This window comes from Scleropages formosus, chromosome 16 (genome assembly GCF_900964775.1).
Source record: "Scleropages formosus chromosome 16, fSclFor1.1, whole genome shotgun sequence".
Lineage (NCBI taxonomy): Eukaryota > Metazoa > Chordata > Actinopteri > Osteoglossiformes > Osteoglossidae > Scleropages > Scleropages formosus.
In genome coordinates this window covers 23,544,843-23,568,833 of record NC_041821.1, presented here as the reverse complement: position 1 = coordinate 23,568,833, position 23,991 = coordinate 23,544,843, and the positions used below count along the sequence as shown (strand labels likewise).

Sequence of the window (23,991 nt, the reverse complement as noted above, 5' to 3'; positions counted from 1 at the left end):
CATATGAAGTGTTAAAGGCACCCAGAAACAAAATGACAGATAACTTAGAAGTACGCTTTGGGAACACAGTGCGAGTAAGCGTTACTGCAGCCGAACACCAAACACACACGTGTGAGTACATCTATGTAATAATGAGGATCAAATAATGTTGTGATGAATGAGGGAAATATTTGACATTCCCTTCTGGCGCCAGACACGTCGAGAAGACCCACTGAGTCCTGATATAACATAGTCCCAGGAGGTTGAGCTGAGTGCTGAGCCTTGTCCCCCCACTCTCTCTCTGGCTGTGAGGAGAGACCCTGATCTTTGAAGCAGCCGTGCTGTGAGCCCAAGAGTGGCTGGATCTCATGTCGGGCATAAACTGGACGGCAGTACAATGAGGGCTGACATTATTTTGATCTCACATCCTGCCAAACTCACCTCAGATTCTTTTCATGAAGTCAAAAACAATGAGTTACAATGTCATCTCCTTCACATGAAATGTTAGTGTGACACAATTGCTCAACTGTCCTGGAAATGAATATGTTGCAGCTTGTAAAGTTTTTTGTGACAATGACAGTTTTTTTTCTACTTGGAGACTGAATTTGGAGACACGGAGAGATCAGCGTCCACTTTTTGAAGAAATTTTGAAGTTGACCTAGTTAATGACACTGAAGCACATATTAACACTTTTCCAAAAACGGAAAAACAATCAATGTCCATTAATTTAGCAGGCAGTGTAAATATAGCCCAAGATGAAAGAATGATCAGGGTCCACAGGGTAAGAATAAAGTGATCAATTTATTAGTGTTTTCAATATAGTTATGATTAAAGTTGTTCTGTTGTGATCAGATTTCCACTTAGAAAATGTTTAAGTCTGAAAATTTTGGTAATGATGTATTGTTTTGATGGACTACCAAGTCTGAACCAAGTTGAAGACACCAATACCATGGATGAAGAGTTACTTCATGACAGTCTGACACCCATTTCTAGAACTTTGCCATAAAAAATTTCCATGAAGATGACTCATTGAGTCTTAAAACATTAAAATGTATTTTTCTTGGAATTAATGTTTATGGAACTTATTCGTTTTCTCATCTGTGTCGTCATCTATATCTACTTTTCAACAAATTACAGAGAAATGAAATTAAAAGGCTTTAGCCTTCTTACCAGTATACATAGATTTTCCCCAACAGATAGTATACAGATACTATATGTCACCAGAAAATAAAAAGAAAATAAAAACAGAAACTTTCAATCAATGTTATATGATGATGTGAAAATGAGTGTTCAACATTATTGCTTCCATACTGTATAAATACACAGAGTATAAAGGCTATATTCCAGGTTCCCACAGTCCTCCACTTTCACAAAAGAACATTTAAGTGTGATATGCATAGGAACATTCCTCCAAGGCTTAAAAATGTGTGCAGTTTGCACTTGAATAAGGCCCAAGAACAATAAATTGAAATTTTCTCGGCTGTGTAATTGACAGCAAATCATGGGTGCAACTTTTTGCATATTGAAACAACATGTTATGTACAGCATTTTTTACACTTGAACAAATTAAGAGGTACCTTTTCAAATGTTCTAAAAAAAAGTTTATCTCCAATGTTTGCTGATCCTATTAACATAGTATATCCACAAGGTTTTTTTTTTTTCCAAATTAACAAATATAAAAGCAAAATCCACAGCAATTGCAAAACTCACTCACTTCATGTGAACAAATCATACTTTGTCATTTTATGGTTCAGTGTAAGATAATACAGCCCCTCAGAGTGGATGTATACTTTATTGACAGCACTTGGAAAAGTTTCACAAGGGAACTATTTGCTTTCATCCTTTTCATTGTGGTGCTTTTTTTGTTATGCTAACTTCTGATTTGGAATTTTCTATTATAGCAAATTCAGAGGGAAGTTAGAAAATCTATTTAAAATAGAAATCTTGCATCTTATGCTATGCATGTGTTAAATTCAGGCATAGGAAGTCTGACCGTTACAACATCCTATTGAAAGTGTATATGCTTATGGTCCCTCTGTTCCTGCAGCTGTCAGAACATACAGAGAAGTGTTAGCCCAGTGAATGTGTAGAGCCATCAGTAGAGTCACTGTTAAAGCCATAATCAAACACCTTGTTTTGTGTCATGGTGAAACCAGCCCCTAAAAGTAAAATGCTGTCAGTGAACGTGACAACTCATATTTAATGAATTTGTATTCCCCCTCTTCCACTAAACCTTGGGGAACAATTTGGGAGTACCAAAGGCTCAAAACGCATAAAAAAAAACACATTAAAAGTCATCATAAAATCGATTTTGAAATGGGAAAAAGAGAATGTGCTTCAGACCATTTCCAAGTATATCAACTGTGTTGCAGATTTCAGTATGATTTTTATGTAATCTTTCCCATACTTCAAAGTGAGCTTTTTTGGCGCAGTGCAATCGGTACTGACCAGGCATGTGGTCCATAAAGGTTCCTGTAAATACTTTTTATCACATTGCTTGGTTCCACGCCGAAGGCCAATTTCTTGTATCATTTGGCGACTGCAGAGAACAAAGTAAACAAATGGCAATGCTGAATTAATTAGGAGGCACAGTCACACGTCTGGGAGCTAAGCAAGCTGGCATGCAGGCAGAGGGTGAAAATAAGATGCAGACAGCTCTGGTGGTGATGCAGACAGTGGGGGAGCTTTGGTGGGGGAGGCGGTGGCAGCAATGGTGCTGCGAGGATGAGAGTTTGTGGGGAGCAACGAGAGTAGGAACTGCAGCTGCATCACTGAATCATCGCCTGTCATCATTGCTGTCATTCGTCTTCCTCTCTTAACTGGGTTGATTTGGTGTTACACATTCACTTATCGGGAACTTTTACTAGTAGACAAATTTGAAGATTGAAATTCTACCAGTTTACTCATATTTACAAAGGCAGCTCAGGTTAAGGGCCTTTCTCCATAGTGGAGTGAGATAGGGAGTGACCCTTCTGAGGTCAAATCCAAGATGGAGGCACGGTAGCATGCGGCAGCCACTTTGGGGCCTTACATATGGTGCATAGCAACAGCTAGCTAACCCAGCATGACCCAGCATGACTCGATACACTACAAACGGTTTGCAGTTTACAGCCCGTGTCCTGTGTATTTATTGTCCTGTACTCATCTCATACTGTTGTGTATTTGCACTTTATGTAGTCCTGTGTACTGTTCTGTGTTGCACCACAGTCTCCGGAGAAACAAGATTTTGTTCCACTGTATATAAGCTATACAAAGGAATGACAATAAAAACCACTTGAACTTGAACTTGATACGAAACTATAGTGTCTTAACAAGTCTAGAGCCTTAGCCGTAACGCTTCTTACTTCCTAAATACATCGACATTTTCCTAGTGTTTTAATTTGCTCATAAAGCCAGAATTTTTTGTATCTCTAGAATTTACATATCCATATTTTTCACACTGATTCATCACACTTGAACCATTACATCCCTGCTTGCTTTAAAACACGATTAATTTAATGAGTAATTTCGTGACACATGCATTGCAAGAATAGTGCAAAGAACCCAAAGATTCCATAGTTAATGAATAAAGGTGAACATTCAATTTTTTATTTTTGACAAGGTCGAAGCACATAGTCACAAACAACATTCATTTTGGCACTTCACTACTTGACAAGAAAAAAAAAACGCAGCATTGAAATAAGACCACATCTGCGGAAAAGAAAGCTATGGAGTGCTTCCATGGCAAACAAACACAGAGAAAGGAAATGTAATACAATCAATCAACAGACCGATTGTTACAAATGTTCTAGCTAAATGAAGTGCTACTTTACTACAGCTCAGTGTCAGCATATAAACCCTGTTTCAATAGCAATGACAAGAGAACTTGAGGATCAACACTGATCACCACTTTTAGTACCAGCAGCTGCCTCCATGGTCATCATGGTCATCATGGCCAGACTAAACATGACCCCATATTCCATACCTCCATTTAAACTAGAAAATGTGCAACACCGTAACAATGCAAAAATATATACAAATAAATAGTCTTTCAAAAATTACCATGTTATTTTTGAAACAAATACTGCAAGTAATAGCCTGAAACATATACATACAGATACACACAGCCACAATTTGAGGAAACATGTCGATGTATCAAATCTCACTTTCCGTAGGTCACACACCTGGATCAGCATTTGACTGAGTTCCATCTTCCAGCTATAATTAGCACATGGTTGTTCATTATGGCTAAATAGTTTGGACTCAGTGGAATTTTAAAACATAGCTTTGAAATGCATGAGTCACATGAAGGTATAACACTTTTTTTCAACCTTCGTTTGGTAAGAAACATAGGTCACAGAAGTGCATCAGTACATATGAGTCACTTTACTGTTTATACGGTATAAATATGTACATCAGGGAAATCTTGCAATGTGTCATGGATCATTTTGTATCAAAACTTTAGCACTATAAAATCATGGACATGTTGCCTTCTTACTCTCAAATAACACGGTAAATTAATACACCTCATCCGGTGGTCCGAAGACTTTAGAATGAACTCCTAAAAATAAAAATAAAATGAAGGTGGTCAATAAACCGTTGCCATGTTTCATCTGCCCCAGCTGCCAAAAGCAGGAATATGCACAAAAAAGTCAGTTGTGAGCCAGGAAAAATGATTTACAATATAAAGTTCGACACAGTTACAACAATGAAAATACACATCATACTTTTTACAGTCTCTACAAGATTCCAACTGCCATTTTAATGGGACTTTAGGGACTATGACCATTTTGACATAAAGTGTGGAACCACAGGAAACCTTTTCATCAACCAAAAATTGTTCAGATAGACCCTGAAGACACTCCAAGAAGTCTGAAATACACAGTCTAGTTCTCAGAATGACAAATCTGTTGTCAAAACTTGTTTAAAACAATAAAAATGCAATAAATGGGAGTGGCATTTTAAGTCTAGTGCCAGCATGCATTACATAGAAAGAACACAAAGTACAGTCAAAGGTAAATTACAGTAAGATCCCACTGTAGCAATTAAGACCTTTGGAATCTCAAACAGCTTAGAATTTATGTTAAGTTTTCATAATAGTTCAGAAAATGGGTTTAAAATGCCAGTGTTTCTTAACCATGTACACACACATCTTCAGAACCGCTTGTCCCATACGGGGTCGCGGAGCCTACCCAGTAACACAGGGCGTAAGGCCAGAGGGGGAGGGGACACACCCAGGACAGGACGTCAGTCCATCTCAAGGCACCCCAAGCAGGACTTGAACCCCAGACCCACCAGAGTGCAGGACTGTGGGCCAACCCACTGCACCACCGCACCCCCACTTCTTAACCATGTGTTTATAAGAATAATTATAACAAAGTAATATGAACTCAACTAAAAACTTTATATGGTCAAATAAAGACAAAGCAGATAATAAACTTCCTTTGATTATTACATGAAGTGAAACTGATAAATTATTTATTTTTCCTACTGAATTTCTAGGAGTGTTTATTATGTGCATTTGTCTTTGATGAGAAACGGAAATAAATGCAAATCTGATTTAATTCCACACATCTGAGGGGTTAAACATGCACCAGGATCTGAATCTTTTTCATTTTACCCACAGATTTTCTGCATTTCCACAAAGCACTCACATCTAAGTCAGCAGGAAATCACAGAGCACTTCAGTATAAAAAAGTATGTGTTATTTCACATCTCACAAAGCAAAGAGCTATTTAACTCTATCAACATATTTGAAAAATAATATTTGATATATGAAGTCAACATCATCATATAGCAAAAAAGAATAAATGCATTAAAACACATCATATAGATTAAAGAAAAGCATTTAGTCATGGCAAAATCAAAAATTCTTTATATTATCTAAGATTATTCCAACCCTAAGACTCTAAAAAACAGGCAAGTACAGAAACCATTAGTGCATATCAATTTAAACCAAACAACAAGCAGCTGTCATCATTTTTTAAATTCCCACTTCTGTAAAATTTGTACTCTACTTGTACATATGACATCGCTGGTATATGTAGGAACATTCATGACAGGCGACACAAATCATTCCACCCCTACAGTAGACGGTAAATATTATATGAAGGATAAGTTTTTCTTACATGTTTTGAATATTTACTCTGGTACTCTGGTTAACCCTCTACCACTGTAATACATATGGAGCATTCCAGAAGTGATATTTTTAAGTAATTTTTGTATAACAATATCCTTAACAAAATTATCTATACCTTAAATCTTGGTCAAGATATTTAAATCTTTTTGTTCTCTTCATTAAATTTTTTTACGTACTGTTTTGTGCATAGTAACACTGGCAGAAATGATTTTGCTCCTCCTGTATTACTGTGTAGGTTACAAAAAAAAGGGTTGTTTAATATGTCTACAAAATGAAAAGCTATTTATAAAAGGTCTTGTGAGCTGAGTCACTTGAAAAAAGTATTGACTATCTGACTTTTATTTGTCTCACACCATTTTTAAACAATTAATACAGTTTCGATCAAAAGAATTCCTTAAAATAATACATTTCCACTACAGTCAGCAACATTAATATACACACAATTATTTGCATTTCAATGAATTGTTTTTAATATATTAAAAAATATTTAAAATGTACTTCAAATTGCTCTGAAAAAACTGAAAATACTATGTCCTGTTTTCATAATTTATTAATTACCTTATTTACCTTACTTTGCCTACACTTGTGTTTGTGAAAAAACGGATAAAATATTCTTACATTATGCTTTGTTATACCTCAGTTCTTTTAAAATAAAGAATAAGGAGAGAGCACTGCAAACGTAAGTAACTTCAAAGCAAAAAGAAAATGTAACACACATTTGCTTGATGTACATATTTTCCCCTATCAAATGCTGAAGAAAAATTACTGTAACATTAAAATTCAGAGTGTGAAAGCAAATTTCCGTGATTATCTGACAAAGCTTTCTTTAAATTCCAGACACAGACACACATCCATGTACACAACCACACATATCACATCCTTCACATTAAACCTCACCAAAGAGCTTCCTAGTGTACATTTGATTCCTAAATCTAGGTAAAAGATTTCATGAGGCACATTCTAAGCTAAGTAAAAAAAAACAAAAAAAATAAAAAATGTCAATACTGTAGATTTAATTGTTTTCCAGCACTGGTGTTGCCGTAGTTACACTGGTCTCCAGTCAGCTCACATGTGGTCTATTGCTGGGAATGGCTGGATTCCACTTTTACTTTCTTTGCCTCCTTCAGAGAGTTGATGATGGGTAACCATGGCGACGATAGCTCGGGGACGGTCTTCTTGGCTTGGTTCAAGTGGCTGATGGCTGTATAAAGGCTCCCCCGTGGGCCTGTCTCCTGCTCAGAGTAGTACATCTCAAGGGCTGCGGGGGTGCAGTGTTTGTGCTGAGGGGGTAAGGTGTGGGGGGAACACATAAGGACTTAGAAAAATCTGAACCCAGTGTATGAGTACTGAGCTTTCTAATGATTATACAAACACAGGAAATGCAGTGACAGATGCAAGATGGTGCTTTTTGTGAGTCTTGAATGTTTGTATGTGATGTTGGCTTTGTATACACAAATCCGTATGAATTCTGTGTCTAGAAAAATGGGTATTAAAAATAAATTACTGCTGTAGCACATTTATTAGTGTGATGCAAAGGGCTAAAAATTTTCACACGCATTTCGGTGCTAATTAGTTGAAGTATTTAATATGCATAGCTACAATATGTTACAACTGAGTAGGAAAAAAACATTACTTGATGGTTTGAACAAGGAACATAACTTTAAAAAATATTTTAAAATATTATTTAACAAGCTATTTATGCTTAGTGTTTTCTTGACATATTTTTAGCATTGTTCCTGCTATTTATTAATTTTATATGTGATTTTTTTCTGGGCTGCTTTTACAGTGTGACTATAACGGGACAGATTGTGTATCTGCTTGTGTGTGGGCTGAGCATTAAAAATATGTTGTTTTACAGTCTTGTAATTGCAGAGACTGTAGTCTTAAGATTTAGAGAATATCGGATACTGTGTATTTGAGCTTATTATCTCCCGTCCCATGATAACTGCTTCAGGCCCTAATAAGAAACATATGTCACAGCTCGAAAAGAACTGTCAAGTACATCAAATAATTTAGCAAAACTTTATAAACATGTCTCTGTTGCAATACGAAAAGAACGTCAAACACAAGCATATTTTCAAAACAAATGTATCACAGACACAGTTGCAGCTAACTGACCAGCTTTTTATATTATTTCAAGCTTACATAGTCATTGGCAAGAGCAGCATCAAGAAAATTTTTTTTCTAATAAGGGTAGCTATGTGGTTATTGCCAACTGTCTGTTCAACATTAGAATTTATGTGTGGCTTATTTAATACTACAGCTCTGCAGTCATACCTGACAAGAAAAAAAAAACAGGTGAGTTTATCTGAATGACTTGCCATTTACCATTTAATTTGTAAAGGAAGGGTTTATAATTTCTTCCTTCAGGAAAAACATGAATCCACTTCAACAAAAAAGGTCACGCTGTACTGTCAGCTGATATGAATATGTTAATAGTTCCTTATCAAATGTAACTGAAATGTTTTTAATACCTTTTATCACTATATAAGTGAAAATAGAAAATTACAATAGATTTCTATTAAATTTTAATTGTTTCTTCAAAGTAAAATTTACCTAGTGTATCACACATCGTAATATACTTTGATCTCGTTTTTGCCACACCCTCGCCGCCGGAGCGACGAGGCACACCTAAAGCTAGTCTCAGGCAGATGCATGAAAGGTTGAGTAAGACAAGGAGCTAGTGCGGAACCTTGTTCAGCCTACCTACTAGTGAACTCGTTGCTCTACATTTTGCGGCTTCCTTACCTCTCTGTCCTTTACCAAGTTCCCTTGTCCCTCCTTTGTTCCCCATGACCACCTTTTGGATTATCGACCACTCGCCTGTTTACTGACCTATTATTTGGATTCCCTTGTTATCAACGTTTGCCAATCGGAGACCCTTGCCTGTCCACTGATTACGAGTTTGGATTATCAAAATTAAAGTCCTGTTCGCTCCACACTTGAGTCCGACCGCTTCCTTCCAGAACTGCACCATGGCAGTTTTGAATCAAGACCTATAATGAACTGCCGGATTTAATGATGAAGTCAGCAATGGAAAAATCATGATTTTATACTTTGACAAAAAGTAACAGTTATATTTTGAGTTTCTTTCACTTATATTACACTGGTGGTTGGTTACTGTTGGTGGGTTGGCTGGATGGTTGGTTTGTTGGGTTAGGCTTGCTTTAGATGTTTTGTTGGTGGGTTAGGCTTGCTTATTTGTTGGTGGGTTAGATCTGGTTTGTTGGTTTGGTTTTGTTGGTGGGATTAGTTTTGGTTTTGGTGGGTAGATTAGGATACTTAAGCTTCTTGGTCTCAGGGCATGAAGATGTATGTTGGCTATGCTGGCTGTTGTTCTCTGTGGCTTCAGGTTGGTGATTGGACTGGGTCCTTGTGTACAGCCATTGAAGAATACACATGGGGTATAACATCTTTTCCTGTGTCTCTTGAATGTCTTAACAGGTTAATCCTTGAGACCTCCACATTTCCCCAGAGATGACAAACCCACCCATGAATTTAACTTTTTTTATGTGATGTTTAATTACCAAACACGAATAAATATAGTATCTTATTCTTTTTCAGAGGGAAGCTTCTGATGCATGCCCAATTTTTCACACTGGTTTTTGAAGCCACTCCAGGGAAATGTCTTAAGCTATATTCATTTTGAGCCAGAAGATGGTATTTATCCCCAAAGGGAAAATAAAGAGAGAGAGAGTTCCTGCACTTCTGTAATTGAGAGAGGTGCGTTTTTTTATGAACTAGCTTAGCACACCAGAGGGGATGCCAGCTCTTCATATTGTGACTGGCATTTTTTTCTTTTTCATGTTTCCAACAATTACTACTGAATATGCTAACGGCCAGTGTACCCCCGACTTCAAACGCCTCCATGATCACACTGAAGGTCTTTAATCGCAGTTTAGTCACAGCTAGTCTAATTAAAGTCAACCAGAATTCACAAGTGGCACAGCTCATCCAGACAAAAGTGCTGTCTCTCTTGAGAAAACCATATGCTGGCTTAATTCTGTTTGAGGGGCACTAGTCCTGTGTATAGTCTTTTAATGTGATCTAAATATTTCTTTGTGATGCAACTGGAAGTATATTTTTCTTCCTTTTACAAAGTCAGATTGAAACCCACAAATACATTATAAAAACAAAAGACTATTTACAAGCAGGGGGATGTGGTGGTGCAGTGGGTTGGATGGGGTCCTACTCTCTGGTGGGTCTGGGGTTCAAGTCCTGCTTGGGGTGCCTTGCGAAGGACTGGTGTCCTGTCCTGGGTGCGTCCCCTCTCCCTCCAGCCTTATGCCCTGAGTTGCTGGGTTGGGTTAGGCTCTGGCTCCCTGCGACCCCGTATGGGACGAGCGGTTCGGGAAATGTGTGTGTGTGTGTATATTTATAAGCAGTAGCCCAGTTACAACATAGCACACACACACTGAAACTGCTTGTCCTGAGCCAGAGCCTAACACAGGACATAAGGCTGGAGGGAGAGGGGACACACCCAGGACAGGACACCAGTCCTTCGCAAGGCACCCCAAGCAGGACTTGAACCCCAGACCTGCCTGAGAGCAGGACCCAGCCAAGCCTGCTGCACCACTGCCGACCAGTGTAGCACAGTGTATCCAAAATGGTAAATTTACACATTTTTACCGCATCAAATATAGTTTCTTGTAGCCATAGAAGGTGTGCTGGAGCTACACACCCAGAGAAAAATAGCAAAGTTGCTAAATATAATTATCACCTCTGCCTAAGCAGTAAGATATCAGACACTCAGATACTGTTACACAGACATTTTGAATACACATTTCAATATAAATAATATTTCGGAAAAAATTAACTATATATTTTGATACATTGTCAAACATCACAAGGATGACAAAAAATAAAATGATTGATTTAGCCAAGCTGACAGTGTTTCCTGGAATAGAGAGATTTGTCCTTTTGATAACTATAAAACATAATTTTTATTATATTGAATAATTTGTTTATTGAGGAGGAAACAACTCCAAAACCAAATGTCTTTGTATTTTCAGAATGCATAGAAAAACTGTCACAAAAGCACAAAATATGAAATGCTATATCACAGAAATCAGTTAAGTATTCCAATAATATTGCTTTTTAATTGGATATGTTAATAGTGCAGAATTAGCATTCTGGGAGGATTTAAAATCAAGATAAGACAATGCTAATAGAACTACCTTTTTATTATGAAGACGCAACTTCACAGCCTATCACAAGAGAGCATTTTGTAGTTTAAAATTCATTTATTGCAGTTACAAATTTAATTGTTTGGAACTATAACTACCACTTGTGCCTGCTGTTTTTATTCTAAAACACATGAATTATGTCTAATAGAAACGCTGAGGAGAAAAAAAAAAATTTTTTTTAAACTAATAGTTCACCTTCATATGAGGCCTACTACGACTGGCTCTTAATAGACCTTTAGGTTGAACGTGAAAACAGAGTTGAACCAGATTTGGGCTTCTGGGGCTTGATACACAAACACTGCGAGCCCATTCATCACCCCTGCTCTTGCTCAACTCAAATGACCATTTCTTGCTTGACACACAGTAATTTCCTTGAGGCCTCCCATTATGCTCATAAAACCAAAGCGCCCAGCTCATCCAGCTCTAACTCGTATGAATTTACACCTCACTGGATACACACATTATTATCTCCTTCACTTCCCTGAACTAGCTTATGGTAGCTTTACACCAGATGACTACAACTCAAGTTTTGACCATTTTCTCTGACCAGGAAACTATCTAGATGTAAAATACCTTCAGGACATCCTCAGCTCCTACAACCCAGCTAGACCTCTTTCTGCCTCCTGTGAGCACTTAAAGGTTTATTTTTTTTTTTTTTTTTGGTTTCTTTACTACAGCTTTTCCTCTTTCCACCCTGAGGCTCTCAAAAAATGAATCAAGCTACCAGTGTCTGTTGGGACTGAAGAAGCACTTTGATTGTGCTACATGTTAGCCAAACAAATAGACAGCACTTCAATCCCTAGAAGCTGACGTCTACTATTAATAACTGTATATATAGTCCTTATAATACTATCACAAAATTAATGTGTCTTCTATTTTAAATTACTTCTCTGAAACTGACAAATGACAATGTAAAATGTAGCAATCAATTATCCATTCCATTAAGTAACATACCACATTTGTTTACTATGGAATGCTATAATTTGCACACTGATCAAGAAAATTTGGACAGTAATACAGATATTCTTTGGTTCTTTTGCTAACAAAGTTGTCTTTCATTTCATTTTCTTTAATTTCATTACATTTAATATGTATTAATGCCAAAGAACATTAAAATTAATTTAAAAGGACAAAAATAGTTATTTCCCCACCTTACAATTAATCCCAACAATTGACTGATTCATCCTGTAAGCACGTACAGTGTTTGTCAACTTCTGGCCACGTTCAGCTCTTTTTAAAGCCAGTGCTATATTTTCGATGTAACTGTGGCATCACAGTGCTAAATCATTGGTTTGTCTACAAGGTTCATGTTGAAGGATGCTCTGAGTTAAAGAGCGGCCTACTGCCTGAAACACATATGGAAAAACTTACCTTGAAAACAAAGCCTTCTGGGCAACTGAGCTGGTCGTACCACAGAGCTTTGTACATGACCAAGAGAAGAAGGCAAGCCAGAAACGCCATGGTGACGAGGATGAGGCCTGTAAGCTGACACACAATTGCACTTGTGCATAAGAACATGGTTAATTACAACGCTCTGTAAAGCACTGGCAGCCATCAAGTGTAACAGCATGAAAAAATCTGCTTTGAATTCACTATTTACCTTGACTTTCTCAGACACTTCACTGTACAGGTTTATGTTCAGTTTTTTTATTCCAGGAACCTGTAGCTTTTTCTTCTTCTTTTGCTGGAGCTGGTACTCTGTTGTTGTTTTCACAATCACCTGCGAAAGAAGAGTCACTTACACTGTCAGCAAAAATTGAAGACACAAACACAACTAATGTGGCAACAGAGTAGGACAAAACAGACAAGGACAGCAACAAAGTGTTAGTTGGAATTTCACCTGTTAAAGTGTAAAGTACCATCTTTAAGTATCTTTACATCAAATAACCTGGCACAGGGAGATCTGTCTTGTTTGCATGCGAACAGAGTCTAATGAGAACATCTCTGATATCCTAGGTATGTTTGAAATGATGTTAGGAGGGCAAGAAACAAAGAGGTAGGATAGGATGGGCAGGATCACTCAACATAGACAGAACCAACATATCATCCTATTGCCAGGTATTGAGTTCATAGCTAAAGAGACTTTAAATGTGACTTTCCTGTACCACTGATGGTATAGTGGGTGTTTATTTAATGGGAGTGCCCTTCTCCCAGCTGAGTAACTTAACTATTAATTTTGGCCCATAAATGGATTATAAAGTGTTGAAGTCTGCTAAATGTAAGTAATGTGAGCAAAATATGCACAAAGACAAAGAATGAGACTGGGTAGCCTAGTGGTTAATGCTATGGCCTCTGTATTCAAGGATAGCGGGTTTGTTTCCCCCTCTAGTTGTAGTACCCTTGAGCAGGGTACTTAGCCTCAACTACTCTAGTAAAAATTACCCAGCTGTATAAATAGGTAAATAATTATAAGTCACTCTGAAGGAAAGTGTCATATAAATGTAAACTGAAAAAAACAACATGAAATGGAAATTGTCATACAGTAGTTCATATGCATCTCTAAAAAAAAATACTAGAAAGATGATAAGGAATTGTCAATATTCTTATGAAGTTTTATCTACTCGTGTGATAAACATGCATATGGTAGAAAGAATCTAACTGTACTTGAAAATCATGCATCTGCAGCAAAGTGACTCTTCCTCCTAATGTAATGCACACACTGTATTTTCTATGAGATGTATATTGCTTTGGAGAAAAGCGTCTGCTAAATGAATACATATAAATGTATAGTGTGCAAAAGTCGTAGGCACTTAGATGTTTCACAAAAATATTTGTTTTAGAAGGTTATTTAATGCCTTCTGCATTAGTGTCAATGAGAAAAAGCATATTTCAGATTTCCAAGCATTCCTTTGGCAAAAAGTTACAGTATTACAGTAAGGGTTTTGCATGTCATTAAAGAAAGTACACACACACACACACACACACACACACAAACACACACACACACACATTGTCTGACACTGCTTGTCCCTAGCGGGGTCACGGCGAACCAGAGTCTAACCCAGCAACACAGGGCGCAAAGCTGGAGGGGGAGGGGACACACCCAGGACAGGATGCCACTCCATCGCAAGGCACCCCACGCAGGACTCAACCCCAAAACCCGCCAGAGAGCGGGACCCGGCCAACCCCACCACGACCCCACTCGGGACAAGCGATTATTGACGATGGATTGTTACTAAGCTTTGTTGTAAGTTTATTAATTAAGAGCATTACTTTTGGAAGCATTCTCACTTTACAGCTTTTTTCCCCCAAGTGCATAAAACTTTTGCACAGAACTGTATATGTAGTTAAGACATTGAAAATATGTAAGAAATTACCATTGTCAGTCTTTTTGAACGTGTATTTTCTAACATAGAATACAGGATAAAACAAGATTTGCACAATTTTTGAACACTCTTTGCTATCATCTGAATGAGGGGCTTGTATGACATTTTGTTCCCTCACCTAAATACTGATGTTTCTTTTTCTTTAATGTATAACCATAAAATACAACCATGTGACAGTTGTATGAAATGACAAGAGGAAGAGGAAGAGCAGGATTCTCCAGCGGAGGTCATGTTACCTTGTCGGGAAATGGCTGCTGCAGCTGACTCACATCCAGAGGCGTTATCAGCGGGATGTTATCAAAGCCATCTTCCACACTCGGCTCCTTCTCCAGCTTCTCAGCCAGATTACTCCCTAGCTTCACCATGTCTGCCTGTTGGAATCTGCGGAGTGGCATGGGAAAACAGCATGCTCTGAGGCTCTGGTTTGACGACCAAGGTGAACGCCTGACAAGGGCCTTTGATTTTTTTCTAGGTTATCCGTGATTTTTATTTTTTAAATAACCCAGACTGCAGGAAAAAAAGTAGACGCTAAGAATGGAAGCAGGGGTAGAGTGTACTGATAGTGTATGTACTTGCTGACAAGGTTCTGGAAAACAATATATAGGAAAAATATATTCCTAATTACTCCCCAGTGAGTTGTTAATGGAAAAATATTATGCCAAAAAACTGCATTGTAAACGTATCCCAGCAAAAATAAGAGAAAATTACAAAGACACTTCTAAATCTGATGCTCAGTAAAGCATTGCAATGCAGCTTATTTTTAATAACAGGTCACATAGAGAAAATAGGCATGTATATATACATCATTACAGACATTAATATCGTCTATATGAGATGTAATACAATTTATATGATACCCTGCAGAACAGCCAACACAGGTAAGAAAGAAAGGTCCACAAAACATGCATTAGTAAACATTAAACTCACTCACTCAATGCTACCTGCAGCTACAAATGAAGACTCCTATTATGTCGAGTTTAACCTATCTATAGGTGTTATTGTGATTAAGCCTACTGTTATTTCCTACTGTCCCTAAAATACACAGTGTCATAAGCATAACTCTGATGACATCAATTTCCTTTTGAGACATATACACCTGCAGCAAAACCAATACCAATTCTGTTTTTGGTGAAAATCACTGTACATAAGACTTTCATAACAAAAGGAATATTTGATGACATGTCCCCCAGAATACGGTTCATCACAAAAGATACACTTGCCTAATATACTGTATTTTGGCTTAAACTCAGTAAAACCTAGAGATGTATGAAAATGGCATATATGCTTTACATTCAGCTGACACTTCTCTCCAAAATGACTTATAGTGTTAAGGCTACAATTACTTAACCATTTATATAGCTGGATAATCTTAAAATAGCAGTTAAGGATAAATACCTTGCGCAAAGGTGCAACAGCTAGAGGCAGGGCTCAAACCTGCAACCTTCAAATTCAAAGGCAGTAGCTCTAACCACTGCACTACCAGCTATCCCTGTTTTGCCTTAATATATGATAATGGAATATGTGCTTTACTGTAAATTTGTGTTGGCATTCATTCATTGTCCTGAATTCTTTGTGCTTCTTATTATCGTCCATAATTACTAGAGTGTACTATGAATTTACCTGGAAACATTTATTCTGTAACCTCTGTTTAAGATATCACACAGTATATAAAAGCAAAAACTCAAGAAAGAATTTGAAGTTATGAAATATATGATATTGTAATGACCCACGTTACTGTTTTGAGAGGGAAATGTGTTTACTGTAATTGGTTAACGTTTGGTGACGTACGGAGAACATAAGGGAGTAACTGCATCTGCCAGGGGGGAGAAAGAGAAGAGAGCCTGGTGGCGGTAAGCAGACTGGGAAGGCTGGCAGGTCCTGGAGGAAACGGGGTCCTCAGACCGAGAGCGTTATTTCCCTGTGCGCCGGTGTTTGAATAAAACGTCCCAAATGAATGCTGCCTCAGCGTCCTTCGTTCCATCCAAACCCACGGCGCTGCGCGCCACAATATTTTAAAATGATTGTTCTAAAATATTGAAAAACCTTTCATACATACATCTTTTCAGTGGTTTCATTAGACTGTTTTAAACTGCATCTAATTACAAACATTGAAGACAAAGAGGATATTCAGAATAGAAATGTTTGACATGTGCGTATAACTCACTGCCATATTTTTACGCATCTGTTGCTTTAAAATATTCATATACATGCGCTGACAAAGGTGAAAATTATCTGCAGACTCTTTCAAAATATTACCCCAGCAGGGGATGATGTGGCAGTTCTGAAACACATTTTCCTTCGTTCTCTTGGCTTAGCAGCTATATATGAAACCGTTCGGATGAATCTATCTATAACAAATACTAAATTCTACAATACACACTATGAAAAGATACAGAAATGAGCTACACTATCGGCTAATTTGGGCTTCTTGCTTAATTGTCTAATGTGCGCACAGTTAAGTGAATGGCTAAAAGTATGTTGTTCTAGTTGATTTCTTTTTCCTTTTTTTATTATACATAATTGCTTTAGGCAGCAAAACAATTACTGCAGGCATTTTATCCACAGTCACAAAGAACAAGTCTTAAGGGGTAGCAAAAGGAGAAGTTGTGTCTGCCTTATAGGTCTCTGAAAGTCTTTTACTTGTTTTATGCTTTTATTACATTTTATATTCACTTTAAGTAAGAGCAAGAAGTATTTGGAGACTAAAACAGGATTCCCATGTTATTTTTATACAAATTTCCATTTGTCGGACAACCTTCTATTATCTATGTATGCACCATAAACACCTGTAAACCACCTCAGGCATTTCAACTCCAAAATATCAATTTCCAAAGCAGTTTAATTGAAATCTATGTGAGAAATGATATTTGTATAATACAATTAACGCAAACAATGCATTACATTTAAGAACAATTTCACAACCAGTGGGACTCAAACCTCTTTTGCTGTAGCAAAATTATGAATGGAATCCAGCAATCCAGTTTACAATCAGTTTTAACACAGTTTTAATTAATTTCATTGGGTTAATGCCAGATAATGAAATATGTGCTTCCTGAACAACCAACAGGTGAGAAACAGTTTTAGACCACAGAAAAGGCAGTTTTATGCATATACTGAATGTTACAGCTGTGATGAAGGATTCCACATTTTGCACATATGCTGAGGGTGCATGTATCCAAAAATAGACCAACGCTTCGATACTGATACTTTATGGAGGACAGAGCTACTACTCCAGAAACCTTGAGTGTCGTCCAGAGCTTGGCAACAATACTGAAGACATACCTCTTCTCTTCTCCTTCATGAAACTGCCAGAAACTCTTTGCATCAACACTGGCTGGAAAGATCTCCACCCAGCAGGGAGGAAATATGACATTGTAATATGCAGATGGAGGTTTTGGATGCCACAGCAGCGCTGTGCATAACATCGTCTTCCAATGGAATGAATGGATAGGAGTCGTAGAAAAAGGCACGATGCACCATTATTATGCTTCCAGAGCCGTTTTTAGTGTTGAGATAGTATATACTCATTGTGATGGAACAGGTTTCAAGATTTTATCTGAAAGCAGCTGCTGATCTAATGCAGCACTGGCCCACAGGTCAAAAAGGTTTTGCATAGCTGTTATTAGCTCCAGTGTTTCTGATCATGAGTTAAACGCAGTAGCATTTGTAACATAAGCATTTGCCAAATGTGCTCTATTATGATGAGACCCTTAAACACCAGTGAGTTCTGTTACTAGAATAGTACTCTAGAAAACTCTGAAGGTCTTTTCATACACAGGATGAAAACTGAAGCAGGAGAACATCCAACACTGAAACCACTATTAAACGTCAGCCTTCCACAAGGTAGGTAAGAGCCACACTATCGAATGTGGGCTACCCAACCCTTGTCCCCTGGGTCCTGAATGTCAGATGGGTTACTGGTGGGATTATGCAATTTTTTTCATTTAGAAATGGGATTATGGTCACTCTTGGGTGTTCCCGTGTTAAAAACATGGGACATATCTCAATCCCAGGTGTATGAAACACAATTTTATTTACATATTGGGTAGCTATAGGTCCAAAATTGCAAATAGTCTGTGGTCTTTGGCTATGGATCTTAATATCAGTGTTCTCAGTCATGTAAAATGTGCAAAAAAACTGTGACTTACAATTTTATTACATTTACTGATAAGATTTTTCTTCTCCTGGAAATTCCCAGGAAACACTATGACTATACAGTATATTATATATAAAAACATAAGAGATAATAACAAATCAGAAAATTTAACAAAAACATTAAGTTCACTCAAAAAATATTTAGCATTATCCCAAAAAGGGATATTTATCACAGAAATGTAAACCTGATCACATGATAAACTTCAGTATAGAAAATTTTTTATTGACAGTAAATATGATATTAAACTGCTTTTCATATTTAACAGACTATGTTAAATCCACAAACCAGTAGAAGGAACCCAAATGATATGTGGAAAGGTCTACAGCAGTTCATGGCTTTAAGCACCATTTCTTTTTTAATTTATATAGTAACATTCACTGTTTCACCCCATTACATTTATGCATTTAGCTGCTGCTTTTCTCTAAAGTGACTTGTAATTATTAACCCATTAATACAGCTGGGTAACTCAACTAGAGGAATTTTTGGGGTAAGTCACTTGCTCAAGAGTACTACAGCTGGAGGTAGGGATCAAACTTATGACCTTGGATCTAAAGGCAGTAGCTGTAACCACCATTCTACTGGCTGTTCCTCTGCCTCTTCCTTTCTTATTTACTCTACATTTTTGTGTGCTGAAACTGATTCATTTTACATTAGGACAAGCTGAATGGCTGCTCTTCGGAAAAGGACTGATGAGAACATGACTTGGCTGAAGTACCAAAGGTTCCTCTGACACCATTCGCCTCACACAAGAATTGTATTTCAATACAAAGGAGAATGAATGCAAACTGGCCTGTTATGAAGTAAACAATTCTGAGTTGGATAAGAAAAATCATTTTGCTAGATGATGATGCCCTCCATGGAGAATTTTTATAAAACATACAGTGTAAATTGCATTTCCAAATCATATTTACATTCATAAGTTTGTGTTTGCCAGCTGCACAAGTTCTACATGAGCTACCACAGATATATTTATGCATTTATTTGCTGTAAACTCAGAACACAAAATAATAAGGTATATTTTTCACTGATTATTTCACCCTTTATTTCAAACAATATAATCACAAAACTTAGCCTAACCAGTGAAATTAACTTTTGATTTTTTTATAATAGCACATAATACCAAAGAATCCCATAAAAAGACAAAACCATGGACATTTTTAATATAGAAACAAAGACTACATCAGCCAAAACAGTTGCTAGTATATAAAATACTTAAATTTGTGAACAAAATAAAATTAGTTTTTGTGGGAGAAATTTTTAATATTTATTTTCTCTGCATAAAATGTTCCGTCATTACAGTCCCTTTACTACAATCAGCAAAGGACATGTTCCAACAAACAAGTATTTAATGTAGACCAGATGAAAATCATATCAACAGACCAGTGTAAATACAATCCCTAGCCACAAAAAAAAAAAATGATGAAAGCACTTTCTACTATAATCTTAACAAAAAATCTTATTTGTCCTGGTGTTAGCTACTTTTGGTTTGACTTAGATTTCAGTACAATATAGATAATAGAGGCGTAAATCAGATGCTTTGTTCTATTTCATAACTTTATCAAATAATTACAGGAGGTATAATGCACTTTGTCAAATAAACAAATATTATTTTATATATCTTCAAGTTTTCAATGACCATAGGCTTGCTCTCCTTTAGACACTTTTAAAGTGTGAAATCCATGTTTTGTAAAATGCCTGAATGAAAATCAAATGACATAATGAACATAACATTTCCCATTATTTATGCTAGTCAGCTGAAATGTGGTTAATTTCTCTGATCATGTGCTCTTTCAGACAGTCCTGTTATACAGTTTACTGGTGATTTTACACGAAAGTACCAGGAAACAAAAGAACGGTGTTCAAATTGTTCAAAGTGTTTCCATCTGATCCATCTGATGTGATTCCATCTGAATTTAATGCTATTCTACACAAGCCCATGCTATTTCATTGACTGTCAATAACTGTCAGTAACTCCTTACAAAAAGGAATGTTTCCACAAAAAAGCATCAATATTCAAAAGCAGACATCACTAAATCTGTTTCTCAACGCTTAATTGTACAGTACAGCCATTTTTTCAGCTTGTCTGTTTGACGAGTACCTGAAATGCCATCACATCCTTTCCATCCTTTCTCAGCATTTACTAGATGTACAACATTAAGAAACAAGTCTGATCATTATATACACCTTATTATTATCATATTCACTAAAAAAAAAGAATTGACTAAACACCCCAAAGCCTGTAAATTCTGGCATTTTCCGGTTGTTTCCAAAACTGCTGTGCGCTAAAGCAGAGGTTTTCCTGTGATATAGAAAAAAAAAAAAATATTGCAAACACAAGTCTGATCTCCACAGGCATACTAAAACAAAACAGGGCAACAACAAACCCCTGGGGCTAATTTAGTGCTTTGCGACCGTGGTGACTGCTGTTGGACAGGCAGCCAGGATGCCCCAGTCATTATGACTCACAACACGCACTGGGTGGAATGCACTTCTTTCGGGCTCATTAGCTCGGCAATATCCTGTTATTGGGACCGCCTGAGCAATTAGCTGATCTGTTTGGCAGGGAGATCAGAAGACACTTGTCTGCCTCCAGTCTCCATCCCCCCACTTGTGGGCCGCAGGAGCGAGGTGTGGGTACAATTAGTCACTCCAAATTGGCAAGGCAGGGAAAAGTGTGTGCAGCTGTCTACAACTGTTGCGCACGCAGCAACAAGAGGACAGACCGTCGAGGCGTTCCTCACGGGGGGCAGCGGGAAACGTCCATGTGGATGTCACGGCGCCCATCCTGCAGTCCCTCAATTACTGCCCTCAATCAGATCTCCTTGGTCGTCTGGCACAGAGATGAGGCCTTCATCTATTCCATGGACACCCCTGAAAAGCCACCCAGCTGCACTCTGTAAGTGCCGGAATTCAGCGCAGGAATTTGCACTTTTTTCCTTCGCATTTTGCCTTCCCCTCTCTGACATGTTTATGCCATGCTTGACTCTACGCTTTGTGCATCACTTCATCATGTTCATGCGCATTTGCTGATGAGTGTGAAACCAAAATTAATTACGCTGACCAACAGCAGCTGAATGACATATCCAGTGGCAGTATACAGTTTTGTATGAATCATAATGAACACTGTATCATTTTGGTGCAATCCCACCCACATTACGACTATATGGTGAATGAGTACATAGTGTGTGTGATGTTACCAAAAACACTCAAACGCATCTGGCATTTAAACTTATTTAAGGTGAAGAGCAAGGGGAAAACGGCCCGATTGTTCCTGAAGGGCGAACATTGTTTCATGACCTATTAATATTCCTGTGCTGTTGTCTCCAGGACGAGGATACAGACACAGGAGGCATCGATTTGCCTCCCGCAGCGCTCGGGATCTGCGCACAGCGAGCTCAGTAAATGACCCAACACACACACGCACACACACACACACACACACTCGGAGGAAGACGCGGGACAAGCAGAAAGCGGGACGAGAAAATGCTGGGCACCAAATCGCCATGTCACCGATCGTTTGCCGCGCCGGTCCAGACTGGGGCACAAAGAGAGAGAGAGAAGCGGCTTATTGGTCCTTCTTTCTTTGTCCTGCAACGAAGATCCGCATGGGCGGAGGCCATCGCTCACATCATGATATATAATATATGATCATGATGGGAGTTTTATATATATAACTCCTAATAGGTCAAGATCGTGTTAAATTACCTCTCTGGTGTTAATATCTCGTTTTCCGACCACAAATAGTAAAGCGCTGCGACTTATGCCCCACATCAGTATTATACTGGTCTGTTGGTTGCCATTCCATTGCCAATGTTCCTCCTTTGTTGTTCCTCTCTAGAAACAGAGATGCAGTTTAGCGTGACATTTCTGCGCGTTCCCTCAGTGTTAAGAAAAACGCGCAGACACGTACCTACTAGGACACACGGCACAGCAAACAATTGATTTTGCGTCCGAATGTTTAATTTTTGCCCACGATTTGTCAAGCAAGGAGAAGCGGATCGATGCGATCTTCTACTGAAGCCGCACACGCGAACCCGTACGGTACTGGCCCATAGAATATATTATATGGAACTTACTGTGTATGTGCCGGGGATGAAGGCTGCGAAGATGCACGCGGATGCTGGAGGGGTCGGGGAGAGCTCACAGAGGCACTGGTCCACACTGGTTACCCTGGTGATACTTTCCTCCGCTCGCCGGCACTCGCTCTCTTCTTGAGGAAGTTGCCGATTTGCGAGGACTGTTCGTAAATGGAGTTTCGCGGTGAACGAAACGGAAGAGCGCAGCGGGAGCGAGCGACCCTACGACTAGACTACATGACATCTAAGGGGTTTCCTTCCCTTCATGATGCAGAAGCGAACGCAATGTTGTAACAGTCATTTTCCATCTTTATTTTGCAGTCACCTTCATTGGTCCGTCTCACAGCGCCTGAGCGGTGCGAGAGGACGTGGGTTCGATCCTTGCTCGGTCCGTGTGGAGTTTGCATGTTCTCCTCATGTCTGCGTGGGGGTGCTCTGGTTTCCTCCCACAGTCCAAAGACATGCTATTCAGGTTCCCCCATAGTGTGTGAGTGAGAGAGAGTATTTTCCACTGATGTATGGATGAGTGACCCAGTGTAAGTAGTGTATCTATCAGTGTAAGTCACCTTGGTGAATAAGATGTGTGGGTTGATAACACTACATAGAGTTCATTGGAAGTTGCTTTGGAGAAAAGTGTCTGCAAAATGAGTAAATGTAATGTAAATGTAAACAAGGACACATGATTTCCTAGGGAATACAACAGGACATTCCTGCTGTGGTAACTGAGGGCAAGGAGCTTGACCAAGGGTTCAAGAGAAGGCATGGATTTTGTGCATTTACTTGTTTAGCACACACATTTCTTCAAACCAACTTGCAGTGTTAAGCTACTTAGTTACCCATTTTTTTCAGCTTGTTAAGTTTACTGAGAAAAGGCAGAGCAAGAACTCTTTGCTCAAGGGTAGTACAACTAGAAGCAGGATTTAAACCTATAACCTTTGGTTACAACAGCAGCAGCTCTAACCCTTACACTAGCAGCTGGCATCAAGGGACTCAGTACCAAGGACTTTTATATTGCAAGGGACCAGATCTACTCATGATGGTGTCTAGTGCAATATTGTAGCAGAAATGTGTTTAATGACGTTATGAAACTGTTATATAAAATAGTTTATGTTTACAGAAGATGTGAATGATAAAACGTTTGTTTTAAATA

At 38.2% G+C, this 23,991-nt stretch overlaps 1 protein-coding gene across 1 annotated transcript; it reads right to left on the bottom strand.

The window, feature by feature from the left end:
* Nucleotides 1-7,140: 7,140 nt before the first annotated feature.
* On the bottom strand, nucleotides 7,141-22,963 carry caly (calcyon neuron-specific vesicular protein). The gene is made up of 5 exons (XM_018750890.2): nucleotides 22,842-22,963; nucleotides 14,846-14,990; nucleotides 12,884-13,003; nucleotides 12,655-12,768; nucleotides 7,141-7,377 (listed from the first exon to the last, which is right to left on the bottom strand). The coding sequence occupies exons 2-5, from the start codon at nucleotides 14,972-14,974 to the stop codon at nucleotides 7,174-7,176; spliced, it is 567 nt and encodes a 188-aa protein (XP_018606406.2). The 5' UTR covers nucleotides 14,975-14,990; nucleotides 22,842-22,963; the 3' UTR covers nucleotides 7,141-7,173.
* Nucleotides 22,964-23,991: the final 1,028 nt, after the last annotated feature.